The 21,085-nt window shown below is 41.4% G+C and overlaps 1 protein-coding gene across 1 annotated transcript in view; it reads left to right on the forward strand.

Annotated features, from left to right (window-relative positions):
- LOC148356998 (phospholipid-transporting ATPase ABCA1) overlaps positions 1-21,085 on the forward strand; it is a 181,764-nt gene that overhangs the window by 67,428 nt on the left and 93,251 nt on the right. Inside the window, exons 17-20 of the mRNA XM_088347477.1 lie at positions 10,226-10,430; positions 10,518-10,634; positions 12,417-12,588; positions 14,687-14,818. Of these exons, the coding sequence (XP_088203603.1) occupies positions 10,226-10,430; positions 10,518-10,634; positions 12,417-12,588; positions 14,687-14,818 (626 nt within the window). The remainder of the gene's footprint in view (positions 1-10,225; positions 10,431-10,517; positions 10,635-12,416; positions 12,589-14,686; positions 14,819-21,085) is intronic.

Below are 21,085 nucleotides of genomic sequence, written 5' to 3' on the forward strand. Positions count from 1 at the left end.
TCGTCAGCAAACTTAATAATAGTGTTTGTGGGGTGGGTCGGTGAGCAGTCGGAGCTGTAGAGGGTGAAAAGCAGGGGGCTCAGTGCACAACCTTGGGGGGAGCCAGTGTTCAGTGTTAGGGTGGGAGAGACGTGGGTACCGAGTTTCACCGACTGTGGGTGGTTGGAGAGGAAGTCCATTATCCAGTGGCAGATGGAGGGAGAGAGTCCTAGGTGTGCAAGTTTCTCCACCAGGATCTCCGGGATAATGGTGTTGAAGGCTGAGCTGAAGTCCAGGAAGAGCATTCTGACGTAGCTCCCCCGGTGGTCCAGGTGTTTCAGCACGGTGTGAAGTGCTGTGTTTATGGCGTCGTCAGTGGAGCGGTTTGCCCTGTAGGCAAACTGGTGGGGGTCCAGTGTGAGTGGCAGGGAGTTTTTGATGTGCCGGGACACTAACCTCTCGAAGCACTTCATGACCACAGGCGTGAGAGCTACAGGCCTGTAGTCGTTGAGGCTTTCCACTGCTGACTTTTTGGGGACGGGAATGATGGTGGAGGTTTTGAGGCAAGGTGGGACGGTCGCCTGTGACAGGGACCGGTTGAAGATGGTGGTGAAGACCCCAGCCAGCGGATTGGAACAGTCCCTGAGTACCCTCCCTGGTACTCCATCCGGGCCAGTTGCCTTCCTGGGGTTTATGGTATTCAGCGCTGTCAATCATAGGGCTAGATGATGAGCAGCCACCTTGGCTACTTTAGCCCAGTCAGATAGCATCCTTTTGAAAAATTTTGAAAACGTATTTTTGCTGTAGTATTTGGAAGAAAAATCTGAATTAGAACAAACCCGGACAACTCAAAACAGCAAAACGAGTGGTCGAGTGAGATCAGTGGTCATCTTTGCTACTTAGTCTGGTTGGGTGAAATAATTTAGAGAGAGATTATCATTCCAACAAACGTTAAAAATGTATTGTGATTTATTGTGTTTGATTGCCTGTTTTCTGATCATAATGTGTCCAAGAATATTTGTGATATGGGACAGAAACAGTGTAAACAACTATTAAGCTGAAGAAGGAAGTGATTCGCATCACAAGAGAAGTATCCACCATTGAACAGTTGTTCACATCACAGTAAATGTTTTGAAACTTTTTTTTCCAATATTTTTCTCTTTATTATGTTTAATTGGTATTACCTACACATTTAAATAACAATCATTGTTTAAGGACATGTTTTATTAACATTTAGGGTATTTATGGTTGTCTTAATATTTTTGGTATTTCGGAACGTGTCGGAACGTATAACAATGCATACCATTACTTTACAAAGGAAAAGGTTTCAATATTCAAACAATTCGTTAGCCAAACTCCGATCCCGAACATATTGTGGTCCAGTACCGAAATTTTTCTGTAGTTAATTTGTAAGCTGTCAAAGTTAATATTTACTCTCTAGCAATGTGCTTTTCAGTATCTATAACATTTCCCAGCCCTCGATTCATTCAGTTATCAAGCCCAATAAGCTTTAAATCGCAATTAATGGCAGCATCTAAAGGGAGGTCGACTCCCTCACTATTAGCCTTTAGCGAAAAAGTCACTTAATAAATAATACCCCTAGCACCAGAAAGTGCTGAGATCTTATTTCCTCCAAGACGGATAGCCTTTTAGCCCGCTAATTAGCATAAGCAATGTTTCCCTGACCGAGCTGCTATCCAGACCATCCGTGTACTTTATCAGGCCGGAGGTTTTTCTTCTCTCTGCTAGTGTGGAGGATATTACACCGTGTCAAGGGATGCACGTTCTCCCCTTACATTGTCCCTGATAATGAAGTCTTTAATCGGCGTAGATTCTCTTTTTTTCCCGCCGACCAGATGGCTGCTGCTTGCCAAAACCAGAGCTTCAGGCGTATTTGCATTTTGCTCGTACTCCTACAGAGGTAGCAATCTTTTTATGTCTAAGAATACTCGCAACGCTTCATATGGAAAGTTCTACCCAATTATTCAAAACACCTCAGGTTAGTTTTTTTGTGTGAAAGGGAAACTATTCACATTGAGACGAAGGTTTTTCCGGGTAAAACCGGTACAGTAATAGTTTTTTCCTTTATGTCTCTTATCAATCGTTCTCAGCGTTAATTTGTTCACAACTTATATAATTTAAATCAATTCTGTATGCATTTTTGCAAAATGATTTTTAAATGAATATATTCACAAATTTCTTGTTTTAAATATCTTTTTTCTTATTTTTAGAAAGACTTAGGTAAAATACAATGTATTTTCAAAGGTTCAATATTAACTAACTGCTAATCTTATTAGTCTGCTCTTTTTAGCTATATTTTTCTCATTTTCAGAATATTTTAGAAAATATAGAAATCCAAAACATATTCATTAACAAAAGCAAGATAATTATTTTCTCGTTTTAATGACGCTTTTTCGATTATAAAATGCTCAGTTACTTACCTCTGCTTAGCAGATCATTCGACTTATTTTACAATGTATTACTGTATTTTTAATGTAGGACTCATCTAAAATATTATACAAATTAAAAAAAAACATTAGAATAAGAAAAGTATTCTTTAAAAGAACTACTAAGATTTTTATCATTTTGAGAATTATTAGAAAATTGTACAAATTTGAAAAATAAGCAAAAATAAATAAGAAAATATAATAACAAAAGGTATTGTTTTCTTATTTTATTAATGATATTTCTATAATAAAAAATAAATTCAAATGCTCAAAGTTAAATACTGCTACATTAGATCACTGAGCCTATTTTTAATTTTTAATATTCTTAAAATAACAATGATCTAGAAAATTGTGGAAATAAGAAAAGTTAACATCAAATTCATGAAAGAAAATCTGCAAAAAGGAATACATTTTTTTGTTTCCGTAAATATTCTGACGTTTGTAGACATAAAGAAAACCCAAACAATTAAATGGGTAAAACGATCTATAAAATTGAAAAAGTATTCATTTTAATTTTTCTTTTACAAAAATGAGTAATAAATCAACCATAGAATACTCAGTTACATATATACTTCTGCTACATCAAATCATCAGCTTTTTGGAATTGTATCATTCTTAAGGTAACAATAAACTAGAAATTTACAAGGGAAAAAAATATTTATAGAGAGGAATACAAATTGTTTTCCTTTTCAGAATTACAAAACTCAATTCCAATGAAGTTGGGAAAGTGTGTTAATTGCAAATAAAAATTGATCCAAGTAAATTGCAAATTCTTTTCAACCCATATTTAAATGAATGCACAGCAAAGACAACATATTTATTGTCTTCACTCATAAACTTTATTGTTTTGGGAGAAAATCATCAACTCTGTAATTTGATGACAGCAACACGTGCCAAAATAGTTGGGACAGGTGTCAATAACTACTCAGAAAGTGGATGAATGGAAATCAACCAACTATTTGCAGGTGAACAGATGAATTAGCAACAGGTGAGAGTTGTTACTGGGTATAAAAAAGGGAGACCCGAACAAGCTAAGTCATTCACATGCAAGGATGGGGCGAGGTTCACCTCTTTGTGAACAACTGCGTGAGCAAATTGTTGAACAGTTTAAAAACAACATTCCTCAAAGTACAATTGCAAGGAATTTAGGGATATCATCATCTACAGTCCATAATATTGTGAAAAGGTTCAGGGAATCTGGAGAAATCACTGTGCGTAAACGGCATGGCCGTAAACCATTATTGAATGCCCGTGACCTCCGAGCCCTCAAGCGGTACTGCATTAAGAACCGACATCAATGTGTAAAGGACATCACCACATGGGCTCAGGAACACTTTGGAAAACCACTGTCAGTCAATACAGTTCGACGCTATATCCGTAAGTGTGGGTTAAAACTTTATGTTGCAAAGCGTAAGCCATTCATCAACAACATCCAGAAACGCCGCAGGGTTCTCTGGGCCCGAGCCCATCTAAAATGGACTGATACAAAGTGGAAAAGTGTTCTGTGGTCTGATGAGTCAGTTTTCCAAATTGTGTTTGGAAATTGTGGACGTCGTGTCCTCCGGTCCAAAGAAGAACAGAACCACCCAGACTGTTATGCACGCAAAGTGCAAAAGCCAGCATCTGTGATGGTATGGGGGTGCATGAGTGGCCAAGGAATGGGTAACCTGCACATCTGTGAAGGCACCATTAATGCAGAAAAGTACATTCAGGTTTTGGAACAAAGTATGTTGCCATCCAAACAGAATCTTTACCATGGGCGCCCTTGCTTCTTCCAGCAGGATAATGCCAAGCCACACACTGCACGTCTCACGACAGCGTGGCTTCGTAGTAAGAGGGTGCGGGTGCTTGACTGGCCTGCCTGCAGTCCTGACCTGTCTCCCATTGAAAATGTGTGGCGCATTATAAAGCGCAGAATAAGACAAAGGAGACCCCGGACTGTTGAACAGCTGAAGCTGTACATAAAGCAAGAATGGGAAAGGATTCCACTATCAACGATTCAACAACTAGTCTCCTCACTTCCTAAACGTTTATTGAGTGTTATTAAAAGGAAAGGTGATGTAACACAATGGTGAAGAAGCCCCTTTCCCAACTACTTTGGCACTTGTTGCAATTATAAAATTCTAAGTTTATCATTATTTGCTTATGGAAATAAAGTTTATGAGTTTGAACATGGATAATCTTGTCTTTGTGGTGTATTCATTTAAATATGGGTTAGAAAAGGTTTGCAAGTCATTCTATTCTAATTTTACTGACATTTTAAACTTTTTCCCAACTTCAATGGAATTGACTTTTGTATTTAGAGTATTGTAAAAACAAGGAAAATCCACTTTAGGATAAGCAAAATTATGAATGAAATAAAAAAGATTTTTTCATTTCAATTATTATTTTGCAATTGACAAAATGAGAAAAAAAATACAATGCAATTTAACTACGTGTGCCCTGTATGATTATTTGGTTCATTTTAATTTTCATGTTTATTTTATGATTTATGAGCAGCTCGGTGACCTTGGGGGTTGGGCGCCCGCCCCGAGATTGGGAGGTTGCCCGTTCAAGCCTCGGTCGGGTCATATCTAAGACTTACAACATTTGTACTCGTTGCTTCCCTGCTTGGCACTCAGCATTAGGGGTTGGAATCGGGGAGGTTTGGTCACCTAACGACACCCAACACATCAGTTGGGTTGAGCGAGGGGGCTGGGAATCCTCTCCTCTGTATGAATCTCCCAGAAAGAGTCAGAATAGTGAATGTGTTCTTGATTCTAGCCACCTCCCACTAGGGGGATATGGCTCCGGTATATATATATATATATATATATATATATATATATATATATTATTCTTTTACATTTGTTGGTTGTAGAGTTTTTCGCAGGGGTTTGCATTCCAAAAAGGACCAGTGATAGTCAAAATCTGCCAAATGGAAAGCTCTATTTGTTTTTTCATTAAATATTCTATTACATAGAAACCAACGAAACAAACCTATTAAAAAATAAAAACCGTACTTTACAAACTTTTTTTTTTTTTTACAATCAACTTCTCTACTGACAAATTATGATTCAAAACATCTTGCTACTATATTGCGCTACGTAAAATCCACGTTTTTACCTTAGATGGTCAACTAGTGATCTAAAGAGTCAAGAAGAAATCTGCAGGTTCGAGAGCACTCTAAATTTAAGCCCGGTGCTGTCAAATGCTCTGCTCTTCGAAATTCAATCCGCCATCTCAGTGGAAGTGATTAAATATAAACTGAAAAACACACTTATATTTACGGCCCTCATGTAGGTTTTAGATCAGGGGATTTTGTGATAGTAGTCTGTGATAGTCTGTTGTCTGTAGAACGCTTTGAGACTTCTTGTGATTAAGGGCTATACAAAATAAATGAATTGTCTTGACTATATGATATTGTGTCGATATGTAGACGTCAATGGGAAAACTAAAATATGGTCTAAAAATGCTTTTACCTTCCTTAGCATGTGGTGAAGTCCACATTTTCTTTGCCTTTTTGGTGCTTTTGGTGGTCCAGATTATTTTGTTGACATGGTAGCATTTCAAATAACTCGAAATTGACAAACATTTTGCTTCATTGAGCTGTTTTACGTACGTGTACAACTTAAACCGCAGCGATATTGAGGCACAGGCAGACACAGGCAGAGAAGAGGCATGGCAACTGTTTAGCCACTCCAAATACAGAACACAATGCACATCGAAAATCCGTGAAGTATCAAAACCGTGAAAGCTAAATCGGGATTTTTTTTTTGTTTTGAACAAATTTATTGACACTAATAACAGCAAACAAACAATGTGAGGTTCGAACAACCCTTCTCGACAATCTTAACAGCAATCAAGCATAATCACAATTTCGTTATGTAACATCTTTGTTAGTGTCAATAGGTCCGTCCAGGCCAAAGTCAATTGTTTTTTGGTCTGAACAAATCCACCGACACCAACAGCAGCAAACAAACAATGTGAGGTTCGGACAACCCCTCTCGACAATCTCAACAGCAATCAAGCATATTCACAATTTTGTTATATCTGACAATATAACGTGACAATATGACGTTTTAACATTTTTTTTTCATTCAACATCAATTAAACAATTTCAGAGTTATTATCGACACTTTTAACATTCACAATTTCCTTATATCATGTTCTAACACAAGGGATTACTTCAGTCTCATGAGAAAACAGAGCCACTTAGCACTTTTTCTTTTTGTTCTTGTCCAACAACCAGATAAACGTAACCGATGGGTTAAAGGTTTGTCAGCGCAAGAGACAAGCCATTTAATGCTCTCAGTCAGACTCTGTGACGGTTGGCCTCGGAAGCTGCAGGAAATATTTCTTCCGGAGCACCAATGCTGCCAGCAAATGAGGCGTGAGGCGGCAGCTGGCAAGCTACACGATGATGCAGAGCGATAGGCGGCACTGGCTAATGTTTCACGGGCAAAAGCGTCACTCCCAATTTCCCCTCCGTGTAGGATTTATGATTTGTTTTCAATGAGTATGCAAAGGCGCTTTTTATTGGTTCCCGAATGTGCCACCTCATCGAACAAGCGGTGTACCTGTGCGCTCCGCTGTCTGTAAACAGTCAAGGACTATAGGGTTCAATTTATGTCAAAATTTTGGCTATGTACAAAATGACATTCAAATGGTATCAAAATTATGCCGATATGTAGTTTGACGATGTTAAATACGTGTCCCCTAGTGTTGCGTGTTGTTGCTGTGTGCATATGTCAAGTGTCGGTGCTTTTGTTGTCCATTGTGCTGTTATCACTTGGATGGCTAAAAAATATCAGTAATGTAAATTCCTAACCACAAGCCGCGACTTTTTTTGCAACATTTTAAACATTAAGGCTTTAAATACAGTGTGGCTTATTTTAAGACGGTGAGCTTTTTTCCACAACGTGTGCACAGTAAATACAAAACATCGCTATGATGTCTGTGAACATTTATGACGCCCTTCAAGAGACTTTCGTCCATTTTATTGCCAACATTTTTCATATAATACACAACGTGAAACAACAGGACTGTACTCCATTCAATATTTACAACTTGCTCAAGATATTTAAACTTTTTCACCCAGATATCAAGTTTTTATTTTTTACATCCAAATTGAACAGAAGTGGAAGTTAATTTTCAATAACACTACACTTTTCTTTATGAATCAACAGTGTCAGGTCGTTATATTTCCTTTAATCCTTGAAGATCGAGCAAATGCAATTTGGTCTTTCACTGCGGCAACCACCAATGACAATAGCACAAAAACCACATATTCTCCACAGTGTGCTTGTCCTGGCACTATCATCTATAAATATAGGGGCTCTCATATTATGAGTCGCAGCCCACATTGGCGTTTTCTTTTAACGCTGAAGTAAATATGTGCTTGTTTTTGTAATCGCCATCTTGAATGGTCAAATGGACCGAAAACAAGTTATATTACATGGCGCTAAATTGTAAAACAATGCTGGGGAAAACAGCATCAGGTGCAGGAGCGCCTAGCCTAAACTGTAAAAAGTGGATCTGAATTAGTTCATTTTTAATTTTGAGGATGCAGATTTTAATCAGGTCCGCAATGTTGCCCGGAATTTATGGTATTTCTATTGTTTAGAGCGAGAATGTGCACTGAAACAGGATCCTTGCTCTCACTATATAGCCCTCTGCAATGAGATAAGATAACTGTGTGTCTCTGCCCCTGCAGACGTTTAGCACAGTAATACGTTAAGTAGTAATTGTATTTTTAGAATTATGAGACCATTCAGCCATTTTGAAAAACAAAATCACACAATTGTGAAGTTGATTAGAAATAATTTTAACATGAATAAATATAACAATGTAATATATTTTTAATTTTATGTTTGCATGATGACTGGTGAAGCACAGCTTCACCTGCCACCCTTGACTGTACGTCACTGCTGTTTGCATATAAGTGTCGCTGCTCATATAAATGGTATTTGCTGTTGTCGTCGTCGTCGTTGAGTCACTCAAGGCGCCTAAGGTAATCCATAGTAGCGCCAGACTCGCTCGTGGGAGGCTCCGTAGTTCTCCGAAGGAGAGGGGGCTGCGACTGTCCTGTGCCGCCAGGCCTGACGGGGTGCGACCCAAGCAAACCAAGCAGACGAAGCCTCTAAAGTCCTTAGTACGTTCGGACAGGCCGGTGCATGATTTATGGAAGCCCCGTGGGCAGGTAGTACAGGTGATTGGGGTGTGGTCGCAGCGAATGGTTCGAAAGCACCACTGGCATTTGGACTGGGGGCCAGGGTTGCTCTCGAAGTCGCCCGCCCTAAGAAGAACAGAGAGAGGAGAGTAGAAGAGAGAGAAAGAGAGGGACAGATAGAAAGAGAGAAAGACAGACAGAGTAAAATGCAAAAAGGGGGAAAAGAGAGTGAGAGAGGTGGGGGGAGAGTAGGAAAGAGAGGGATAGAGAAAATGAGAGACAAGAGTGTAAAGGGGGAAGAGAGAAAAGGAGAGACAAAGAAGGAGAGAGGACCAAGAAAGAAAGAGAAAGCGAGTCTGAGATGATTGAGTTGGATTCGTAAGGCTCCCCCGGGAGAGAGCCCTTCGCACGACACCACGGGAAGGTTCCTAGTCTTTGTCCTGCATTTGCTGTTGTATATGTGCCCGTTTTTGATAAGCGCCAGAATGTGGCCGATGTGTTGTTTGCCAATGTCATGCTGGGTGTCGTTGCTTGTTTCTAAGTCAGCTGCCGTTGTATATCAGCATAAAAAACTTGTACTTTTGGGTTTCATTAGTGCCACAATTTTGTCTATGCGGCCAATGACAATGGGTTTTGTCTAGTGCCAAAATTTTGGTTATGTATAAAATGAGGTACCATTAGTTCCAAAATTCTGTCAGAGTGTAGTTTGACGATGTCGTGCGACATCCGCTATTGTTGTATTCATTGCTGTGTGCAAGTGTCATTTGTTGTTTCTTATGTCAGCAACGACACTTGATATATGCACACAGCAATGACACGCAACACTAACGTACGCTTAATGAGTAGAGTGGTACCCTTTTGCTATTTGGACGCATAAATACACCCCCCATTTCATGCGGCATTGGTTAGTGTTGTGTGTCGTTGCTTGATTAGATGCTAACTCCTATTGTATGTGTGCACATATTATGTTTCGTTGTTCCTTTAGGTATCACGTATCTTGTGTATGCAAACATTGAAAACTCGTCATGAACAACGAATGTTTGACATATGCACACAGCAAGTGTCACAACACGCTCGTACGACATGTATTTGAGCTTATGGGCACAATTTGTTCGCTAGTGTCCTGCCGCATGTACAATTCAACTTCTGGGATTGTGACCAAGTATTTGGACAAAGGAACAAGAAGTAAAGAGAGTAGTTCTTTCCAGGACTTGTAATACAAAGAAACAAACTGAATATTCTGGGCTTTTGATTAGGGCAAAGTCCTCCCTAAAACAAGCATTGATAGGAGATAGGTGTGAATTGACAACTGTGATCTTAAAATGAGAAATTAAACTTACTGAGATGGGATTTTTCAGAAAGTAAGGAAGTCACATCTGGTATGGTAAGAAGAATTGCTCGGAAAGTACTGAATGAGAGTATACATTGAAACATCAAATGAATAAACCAGGTAAATACTTCATTAAAAGATATGGGGCATAAGGTGCATTTATAACAATGAATAACACCAATATCAAAGTAATGATGTGATGAAAAAATAATGAATGTAATAGCTGGAAAACTTGTGCAATCATGACAATTTCCAATTACACTGACTAAAAATCTAACAACCCTCATAGTTGACAACCTCCACCCTTATCCCTTTCAGAGTTTATTGTCCTGCGTGGCATTCGGCTTCGGCTGCGAGAGCTTCTCGAAATATGAAGAACAAGGCGTCGGCATCCAGTGGTCCAACATAGGCCGGAGTCCGGACGAGGGCGAGCGTTACACTTTTGCCGTCTCCATTGCCATGATGCTGTTCGATGCTGCCCTTTACTGGACGCTCACCTGGTACATCGAAAACGTCTTCCCAGGTACACTGATTGGAATCCGATGCTTAAATTTACGATCAGCTTTTTGACAATCGGCCAACTGTCCATGTATGTTGGACCTGGTCTCAGGTCAGTATGGGATCCCCAGACCCTGGTACTTCCCGTTCACGGCATCTTATTGGTGTGGTAGCTCCTTTGTGCCTGACGACTATTTGCAGAAGGACACGAACGTCAGCTTCGACAACGGTAAGAAGAAAAAAAAACACTGTACTGTAAGGCGTGCACGTGACTGACATTAGCGCCTTACATACGAGAGCTAAGTGGCAATGGCACTTTAGTTGCAAAATTTATTGCAGTCTTTTTTTATCTTGGTGTTTCAATGGTGTTACATCCAATAACGTTTTACCCATTAGAGACATAGGTTACCAAGAGTGCACTCAGAAAATGTAGAGAAACATGAAGACAATTCAAATAATTATTTTAGTCAACATTATAATGTCCAATTGCAAATAATTCTGCTTGTTTAAAAAAAAAAAACGTTTATCAAAGTAATAAAAATATATAAAAAAAAAAAACCAATAAAACAAGCATAATTACCTAAAAATAGAAATACGTAGCATTTTTTGTTTGTCACTTTTAGAATGATTTATAACATTGTAAAAATAAGATAATATTGATAAAAAAGTTAACATTCTCCACAAAATAAGAAAAGTATTATTATTTTTGAAATGAATTACTTATTTTATGATGAACTTTTATAATTATATAAATACCGCCGCATGAAATGGGGTTGTATTTATGTGTTATCATCTAATTTGAATATTTATTTTTTCTATTATGAAAATGAAAATAAAATTAACATCATGATTGTCAAAGTTATCTACCTCTACTACAACAGGTCATTTGGCTCATTTAGATTTTAATTTTCTTATTTCAAGAATAAAATAGAAAATTGTGGAACTAAAACAAATAATTTACATTTGACAGAATTATCCATAATAGGGGATGAAGAGTATCATGATTAAAATGTTGTGATTTTTTTATTTAATTATAAAATAATAAAAATTGAGATAGGCAATATTATCCGTACAAAAAGAAAAGATATTCCCTCATTGTTTTTATTATTTCTCTAGTATGCAAAAAAAAAACACATTGAAACACATGAAGATGCTTAACTGACATATATGTTTATTTTGCTCATTTAAAATTGTATTCTTATGAAAATAAGCAAAATAAAACAATCCGAATTGTCTTTAAATGTGAAAAAGTTATATTGTTGGATTAAGAATATATTTTTAAATAATAAAATATGAGGAATAAACATCAAAATACCAAAATTATCGGTTTCAGCTTTATCAGGTCATTTCGCTCATTTCAATACTATTTTTTCAAAATTATTTAGAAAATTATAAAACGAGGAATACAAATACCAAAAGATTGTATGCCCATTTATCAGATAATTTTAATAATTGACTTTTTTAATTTAAATGATTATTTAGAAAACTATAAAATAACAAAAACAACCATTAATAGGGGCAAATGATCTATTGAATGGGAAAATACATAGATATGGTTTTTATTCAAGCATTATTTTTGAGTAAAAAGCACAAGACAAATCATGATTAAAAATTCCTAAAGCTGTTGTATCAGATTTCTCATTTTAGTTATTATCTTATTTTACTTTAAGGACAATTTTAAAATGCAGTACAAATATAAATAATATTTAAAATAGTTTGCCTGTGGCACAAGATTTTTTGTATACATTTTCTCATATATTTATTTTGTTATTCTGTTATTTTTCTGTCATTCCTTTCTCTTACTCTCTCTCTCTCTCTTTCTCTCTCTTTCTCTCTCTCTCTCATATATACATATATATATATATATATATATATATATATATATATATATATATATATATATATATATATATATATATATATATATATATATATATATATATATATATATATATATATATATATATATATATATAATTTCAAATAATATTTGTACTTCCTCCGTCCAAAGAAAACCTTGAGAAATCAGACCCGAGTCTAAAAGTGGGTGTGTCGGTTCGCAACCTGGTGAAAATCTACAAGACTGGTAAAAAGTTGGCTGTGGACGGGCTGAGTATAAACTTCTACCAGAACCAAATCACTTCCTTCCTGGGCCACAACGGAGCTGGAAAAACCACAACCATGTATGTCCTTTTAGAAGCATTTCTAAAAAGGGGGGAATAGTGGTTACGGTTTTTAGTTTTTGGATGACGCATGTGCCATATCTGAACTCAAATATTTAAACACAGCCAAATATGTGGCCCAAGTGAGGTGAGCGGCCATCTTGGCTACTCTTGCCCAGTTCTCTAACATAATTTCAAGAGCTAGTTCATCAACATGTGTTGAGCATTGTGATTTTGTCTACTTTATGGCCCTTTTTTCCAGTGATAATGGATCACAGATAAAGAGTAATTGAAATGAAAAGTTGAAGAAACAGATTATCGTGAAACATGAGAATGGTGTTCGAGAGTCTACTCAAGGGCCCGGTCACACAACCCGCTGTTCATCCGTGATATGCCCGCAAAACAGACGCCGGCGACTGTTCCGCTTCCTCATCGCGTCAGTTCCACGTCCTTTCCGCGTGTGGACCACGGGTATAAAAGCTGCCGAGCCGGGCTGTAGAAATCATAACCGCTCAAGACACAGTCCCGTGAAGATCAAGATTTCAAGCTATGGCACCGAAGAAGAAGCCAATATGTTATTATTGTAATAGTTTTTCATTTTTATTTTATTATCTTGTTATGAAATGAAAAGAAATGTCAAGAAATAAAAATGGATTAAGACCAGGTCACTACGGTGACGGGGATCCATGTTCACCCCTTGACGTCTCGAGCACAACTGACGTGTGCTCGGCAAATCGCGCTGTATATACGCGGAGAAAGGCGTTTGACCGTCACACTCGTTACACACGCTAATTCACGTGATAACACCACGATACAGGCGCAGAACAAACGTGCTATGACAGTGCTCCACCCGCGATTACCCGCTAAAATTTCGCGTCCTACCCGCGTGTGACCACGCCCTGGCCGCGGCCGTAGCACGTCGTTCCGCGTCTGTACCGCGTCATTACCTCGTGTGTACCACGTGTGCCGCCCGCGGTTACCCGTGGTCTAAAGTTTTGAGCAGCGCAAAACTTTTTCGCGCGGCCAACCGCGTGTGAATTTCTTGCCGCGTGTAAAGCACGGCTGTATCTCGTCTGTATCGCGATCTCAAAACGTCCAACAGCGTCTGCTTCACGGGCAGAAATTTCTGGCCGTGATTCAGCCTCGATACGCCCGTGAAAGGCTGTGTGACCGGGCCCTAAGGCTGCAAAATTAAAGTTAATGCTTTAAAATTGTTCTCTATGCTTTATCTTTGTTAAGCTAAATAGAGCAGTAAATACTTTAAAGTTGTTCAATATTTTAATCTTTATTGTGTTTAAGTTATTTGTCAAGAGATGTCAGACAGACCCAAATGCAGGACACAAGGAGACATAAAAAGATGCTTTGATCAAACCCAGGGTTGGGTAGGGTTACTTTAACTGGACTACTTTCAATTACTTTTGGATTACTCCAATACCAAATATGCTCATAAAAAACAAAAGAAACAAAATATGAATAAAATGATGACTCACAACACGTGGTAAGCTTTCTCTCCTGGCTTTGATCTCCGGCAAAACTAACATAAAATGCGACAGAAACAAAATGAAAATAAATCCAAACAGCTTGCCAACATCATTTTTGCCGTTCCATGTATTCCGTTACTCGCCAAGCCTGCACAAAATTTAGTGATTTAATCCATATTTAGTTTCTTTTGTCTTACATTAGCATATTTGGTTTTGGAGTAATCCAAAAGTAATTGAAAGTAATCAAGTTAAAGTAACTTTACCCAACCCTGATCAAACCCCAATATGGGGCGTTTATTCAATAAACAAAAAGGGACTTCACTATGGATAAGAGGGTGGAAACAGGACTGCTAAGGAGGGATAACTTGAGGGGGTCTTGGGTTGGTGAGAATCTCAAAAAAGGAGATTTGGGAATACCTTTAAAACAATGGCTGGAACGGCAGCTTTTGGAACGAGGAGGGAAAACTTGACAGGGAGACTTGAGAAGAAAACTTGAGAGGGGGTTTTGGGGTTGCGAGAATTTTGTATAAGGAGAGTTGGTAATATGTGTATTTACGATAATATTCATTATATTTTAAAAGAGGCACTCGTGTATTTGATAGTAGAGAATATTTTACTAAAGGCATCCTTTATTTCAGGTCAATTCTGACAGGCCTTTTCCCGCCCACGTCGGGCACAGCCCTGGTCAATGGACACGACATCCGCACGGACGTGGACGCTGTCCGAAAGGACTTGGGCATGTGCCCCCAACATAACGTCCTCTTCAATGAGTATGCAAAAACCAGATACACTTAACAATGTCACTGTCATGTGAATAGTATTTATCTCCAAAATCCCAGAAACAGCATCATATATGTTGTCCTGAGGTGTCTGACAGACCCAAATGCAGGACACAAGGAGACATAAAACAAGGGATGTGATCAAACCAAACAGCAAGACGTTCATTTAACAAGAAAAAACAAGTTTCACTCGAGTGAAGCTAGTGCTGAACCGAGACTGCTGAGAAAAATTGAGAGGGAGACTTCAGAGGGAAACTTTAGCGAGGTACTTTGGGCGGCGAAAATCTTGAAAAGGAAATTTGAAAGTACCCCTTAAAAATATGGTTGGAGTGCAAATCTTGGGACAAGGAGGGAACCGAAGAAGAATGTCTGGCAGAAAAAGCTTGTCGTCTTGGCGAGTGGATAACTTGAGCAGAATTCAAATCGTATCAGCAACGTAAGGTGGGAGCCCAGAGTGTTAATGGTAAAAGTTGGTTAATTAGTTAATGGGAAATACCTGGACAGGATCGTTGAGAAGGTGATTGCAAAAAGGGGTGATGCTGCCATCTCTTGGAGAAGAGTAGGGACTGCGGGCGCTGAACCATGACGTATGCAAACAATGAGACGATCAATATCAACAACTACTTTTTAACCAACAATTGAGGGACAACAATGCATAAACAAGCAAATTTCTGAAGATTTCTTTCACATGACAGTGATTATAATATATGGGAATTACTATATCACTTAATGTATAACTTGAAACAGATGTATTTTCATGCAAATGTGCATTTTTATCCTACAGTCCTTCGGGCTTAATTTGTCAACTCCAATAAAAAATACATATTTTAAAATGGCAACGTTGTAATCCAATGGAATTTATGTTGTCATGAAACGGAACGGGAAGCAGGAAGTAGGAACTCATTTGCGTAGACGTCCTCACACTTTAATTGAGAAAGAAAAGTTGTCCAAAACACAAACGGACCAGACCAAAAAACAAAACGGGTCAAACACAGGCAAAACTACAAACTAGGCATCTCCAGAATTAATCAGAACTTGTAGGAATCTCTCAGAATGTTACACCGAAGTGCACCAAAGTCCAACAAGCACAACAAGTATAAATGGGTATCAACAAGTATGACAAGTTTTCAACAACGATCTGGCATAACGCAGTTTAAAATAGCGCGTTTAAGTACCCACAGATTGATTGATTGATTGATTGATTATTGCTCGTTGATGAACCAGGTTTTTCCAATGCTGGCGGTTTTGTGCCAGCTGTTCTGCATCCTCTACAGCAACTCCGTGTTGTTGGAGGTCGCCCGCAACGACGTCGAGCCATCGAGTGCGGGGTTTCCCTCGTGGTCATCTCCAGCCTGCGGCATTTGGGTCAAACTGGAGAATGGCTCGTGTCGGATGGTCTGGTGGTGGACGAAGGACATGGCCAAACCAGCGGGTGCGGCGTTGTGCGACCAAGGAAGATGCTCGGGGCTGGCACGTGCGGGCGGGAAGGGCACAGCTGAGCAAGATCCTGGTAAAGACCTTGCATGGGATGGAGAGTAAGGTTATACTTCTGTGGTTTCCACAGACAAGCCTGTCACCCTTGCATTTCCAGAAGGGCATGATGACTCCTCTGGTCCAGTCGTTGGGCAGCTGGTCCGATTCCCACATCTGGTTGAATAGGCAGGTTAGCCACTCCACCATGCCATCACCGCCAGCCTTGAGCATCTCACCGGTAATGGCACAGATGCCGGGGGCTTTCTTGGTGTTCAGCTTTTTCAGAAGCAGCTCTTACTTCCTCGGGTGTTACAGGGTCTGTGCAGCAGGCGTCGCTAGGAGCTGCCGTGTTTGCAGCCACTAGGGGGGTGGGATCAGCCGGGATGGTGCTGTGCTGCAAGAGGAGGCTAAAGTGCTCCTTCCAGTGCGCGAGGCAGTTGGCTTCTATCATGATGAGGTTGCCGTCTGAGTCTTTTACCAGGGCTGTCTTTATGTGTGGGCCGCTACGGGCTTGGCGTAGTAGACTGAATACGCGGCTCATGTTGTTGTTGTTGGCCGCGGACTCAAGCTGTTGGGCTTCTGCCTGCCAAAACCTCTCCCTATCTTCAGCGATGGCCACATTGCGCAGGCGGTTCAGTCTATGATACTCCGTGAGGTCGCCTCGGAGCCGGGCCTCACGCCGCTGGTCTATGAGAGGACGCTGGCGTGTATGTCGCCGCTTCTCACTCCAAAAACTTTTCCAAACTTTTTCGGCTTCTCTCCCTCGTCATGGCGTGCCAAAACCTCGCCGTTTTTGGATTATTCCTGATACTCCTGACGTTCTGCCACCATCCAGCGACAGGATTGCTCCAGTATTCTATCGCGGATCTTCTCCGGATCCGGTGGATTGCGCGGGGGCCTCCGCCACCGGAGCTGCTCCACCATCCTGACATAACTCGCCCGCCTCGACGCCGCTACATTCACCGCGGATCGCGCAGGCACGTCGAGTATAAAAACCCTGGTTCAATCACCTCGACCTGGTCCACATCTCGACGCCCTCCCATAAACTGCGGCCGTAGGGCTAACTGCCATACATTAGCCCGCCTAGCTAGGTCGGCTAACAGCAATGCCGCCGTCAAACAAGACACCTCCGCCGTCAACTTTGGATTGCTGAACGTCCGCTCACTCAGGAACAAGGGCCACCTCATCCAAGACGTCCTCGCCGAACGAAAACTCGACTTCCTCGTTTTAACAGAAACTTGGCAACAAACAAACGACTTCGCTGCTCTGAATGACTCCACTCCTCCCGGCTTTGTTTACATCTGCCGTCCCCGTGGCAACGGCCGTGGAGGTGGTCTCGCGGTAATTCACCGCGAGAAGTGGAAAGTCTTGCCTGTCTCCGTCACTTCATCGACTTCCTTTGAATGCCTGGTGTTTAAGCTCCCCGGACCCACGCCAACCATTATTGCTTCAATTTATCGCCCCCCAAAGCCACATAGTGATTTTATCAATGAATTCTCCAGCTTAATTACACATTTATCCACTCTCTCGCCAAATTTAATTTTATTAGGAGATTTCAATATTCACATGGACAACCCCAACCTGCCACTCACTAGAGACTTCACATCCTGCCTGGAGAGTCTCGGGATACACAGCCTTATTGACTTCCCCACCCACATTAAAGGCCACACATTGGACTTGGTTTGCTGCTCTGGCCTCTCTACTTCCAAGCCCACTTCCAACGTTTTTCCTGAATCTGATCATGTCCTCCTCACTTTTAACACCGTACTCTGTCTCTCTACTGTCAAAACCTCCCGTCTCATTTCTTTTCGTAATACCAAAAATATCAACATTGACACCCTCTGCTCCATTATTGACCGTTCCCCACCCCCAGAAGCTCTTTCAAGCCCGGATGAGCTTACCACTCACTACAATACCTGCCTCACAAATATTCTAAATTCTCTTGCCCCCCTGAAAACCAGGACTGCCTCATTCTCCACATCTGCCCCCTGGTTTACACCCGCTCTTCGGTCAATGAAATCAAAGAACCGCCAACTTGAGCGACTCTATAAGAAAACCGGCCTCACCATCCATAAGGACATGTATACTACCCATACTGCTAAATACAAGGACCAAATTGCACAAACCAAATCCAGCTACTACTCCGGCCTCATCCTTTCCAACGAAGGAAATTCAAGAACTCTCTTCTCTTTCATGAACAAAATCCTCCAGCCACCAAATTCTCTCCCCCTCCACCTGTACTCCACAGCAACCTGCAACTCCATAATGGAGTACTTCAATCACAAAATCCTTAAGATTCATCACCAACTCCGTCAAAACCTGTCTGCTCCCTCCCCATCTGAATTTCCTTCTCCTTGTCACTTCTTCTCCAGTTTTGCTCCACCCACGACTGCTGAATTATCCAACCTCATACTCAAATCCAAGCCCACCACTTGCCAGCTCGATCCCCTCCCTTCATCCCTTGTTAAATCCTGCCTCCCTTCCCTGCTTCCTCTCATATCTGCCATTATTCACTCCTCACTCTCTTCTGGTATTGTCCCATCACTTTTCAAAACCGCTGCTGTTACTCCTACACTTAAAAAACATGGTGCTGACCCCAACAACTTCGACAACCTCCGCCCCATCTCCAACCTTCCATTTATTTCAAAAATCCTTGAAAAAACTGTTGCTGCTCAACTCCACTCGCACCTGTCCCTCCACTCTCTCTGTATGAGCCCTTTCAGTCTGGTTTCCGCCCCCGCCACAGCACAGAGACTGCCCTAATCCGTATTGTAAATGATCTCCTCATAGCATCCGACTCCGGTTTAGTCTCCATCCTCATCCTCCTAGACTTGAGCGCCGCCTTCGACACAATCTCTCACCCTATCCTCCTCAATAGACTCTCCTCCATTGGTCTCACCCATACTCCCCTCAGTTGGTTCCATTCCTATCTCACTGGCCGCACTCAGTTTGTCCAGCTGAAATCCTTCACCTCAAAGCCCTCCCTAGTCACCACAGGTGTACCCCAGGGATCTGTCTTAGGTCCTCTTCTCTTCATCGTCTACCTCTTGCCTCTTGGTCATATCCTCCGCAAATTTAATATCCACTTTCACTGCTTTGCTGATGACACCCAACTCTACCTCTCCTGCAAACCAAACTCCATACTCCCACCTCCCTCCCTCACCTCTTGCCTTTCCGAACTCAAAACATGGTTCACAACAAACTTTCTTAAATTAAATGCCAATAAAACAGAATTCCTCCTTCTTGGCACCAAATCCACTTTATCCAAAGTAAACAACTTCTCTCTCAACATCGACAGCTCCTTAGTGTCCCCCTCCCCCCAGGTCAAGAGTCTGGGTGTCATCCTGGATAGCATGCTTACCTTCCACTCACATATCAACACCATCACCCGCACTGCTTATTTCCACCTCCGCAATATTACCAGACTCCGCCCTTCCCTCACCCCCCGCACTACTGCTATTCTCGTCCACAGTCTTGTCACATCCCGCCTTGACTACTGCAATGCTCTCCTCTTCGGCCTTCCCCAAAAGTCCCTCCATAAAATTCAGCTGGTTCAAAACGCCTCTGCTCGCATCATCACAAAAACATCTTCCCAGCAGCACATCACCCCCGTTCTCCAACAGCTACACTGGCTTCCTGTTCAGCATCGCATCAGCTACAAACTCATCTTATATACATATATGGCCATTCACAACCTGGCTCCTCCTTACCTGTCCGACCTTCTCCAGGTGCACGTCCCCACTCGCTCCCTCAGATCCTCGTCCTTCCTCCGACTGTCAGTGCCCCCTGCCCATCTGAGCACCATGGGAGCCAGAGCCTTCAGTCGCGCTGCTCCCAAGCTTTGGAACAATCTACCTCCGGACCTCCAAAACTGCACACCTCTCTCCACTTTTAAGTCCCGTCTAAAAACACACCTGTTCAGGACTGCCTACAACACATAGCTTCTCCATTTCTTATGTTTTTATGATTTTATGTCTTGTTTTTATTTATTATTTCGTTTACAACTTTTTAAATTGTATTTTTTTTTCTTTCATTGTTTGTACAGTGTCCTTGGGTGGCCTGAAAGGCGCTTTTAAATAAAATGCATTATTATTATTATTATTATGATGTTGAGTGTCCTCTCTGACATCCAGGGCTTTCTCGGGGAGGATCGTGGGCGTCCGAGGACATTGTGAGCAGACTGGAGGACACTTTCCTTGAAGGCCGCCCAGTCTGTCAGCTTGTCAGGAGCCAGGGCATCGAGAGTGCGGCGGATGGAGCAACTGAAGTTTCTGGCGATGTTGGGGTCACTGAGTCGGGAGGAGTCGGGGCGAGGCAGAGTCTTGTGCTGGTTGGCTCGGAGCTTTAGCTTGAGCTGGGCCACCAGCAGACGATGGTCTGTGTTGCCAAGCTGTGCTCCTCTGAACACCCAGCAGTTGGTTACAAACGACTTCCAGCGTCGTGATATCAGGATGTGGTCCAATGCCTTCCTGGTTCTCCCATCTGGGCTGTACCACGTCCAGTGATGGATGCGTTTCCGGGGAAACCAGGTGTCAACAACACAGAGGTTGTTTTGGTGGCAGAGGAGGAGGAGGCGATTGCCATTGTCGTTTGTTATGCTGTCAACGAAGGTGGTGCCCACAGGTGGGACCAATCATTGCTCGATAGAGTGGCGTTGGCATCAGTGAGGATGATGGTGACGTCGTGTGGTGGGGCTTGGTCGACAGCCTGGTGCAGTTGGTCAAAGAACGCGTCCTTCGCATCCTCATCAGCGACATCGGTGGGGGCGTAGGCGACGATCACTGT

This window comes from Urocampus carinirostris, chromosome 11 (assembly GCF_059441175.1).
Source record: "Urocampus carinirostris isolate Australia breed hairy pipefish chromosome 11, RoL_Ucar_1.0, whole genome shotgun sequence".
NCBI classification, from domain to species: Eukaryota; Metazoa; Chordata; class Actinopteri; order Syngnathiformes; family Syngnathidae; genus Urocampus; species Urocampus carinirostris.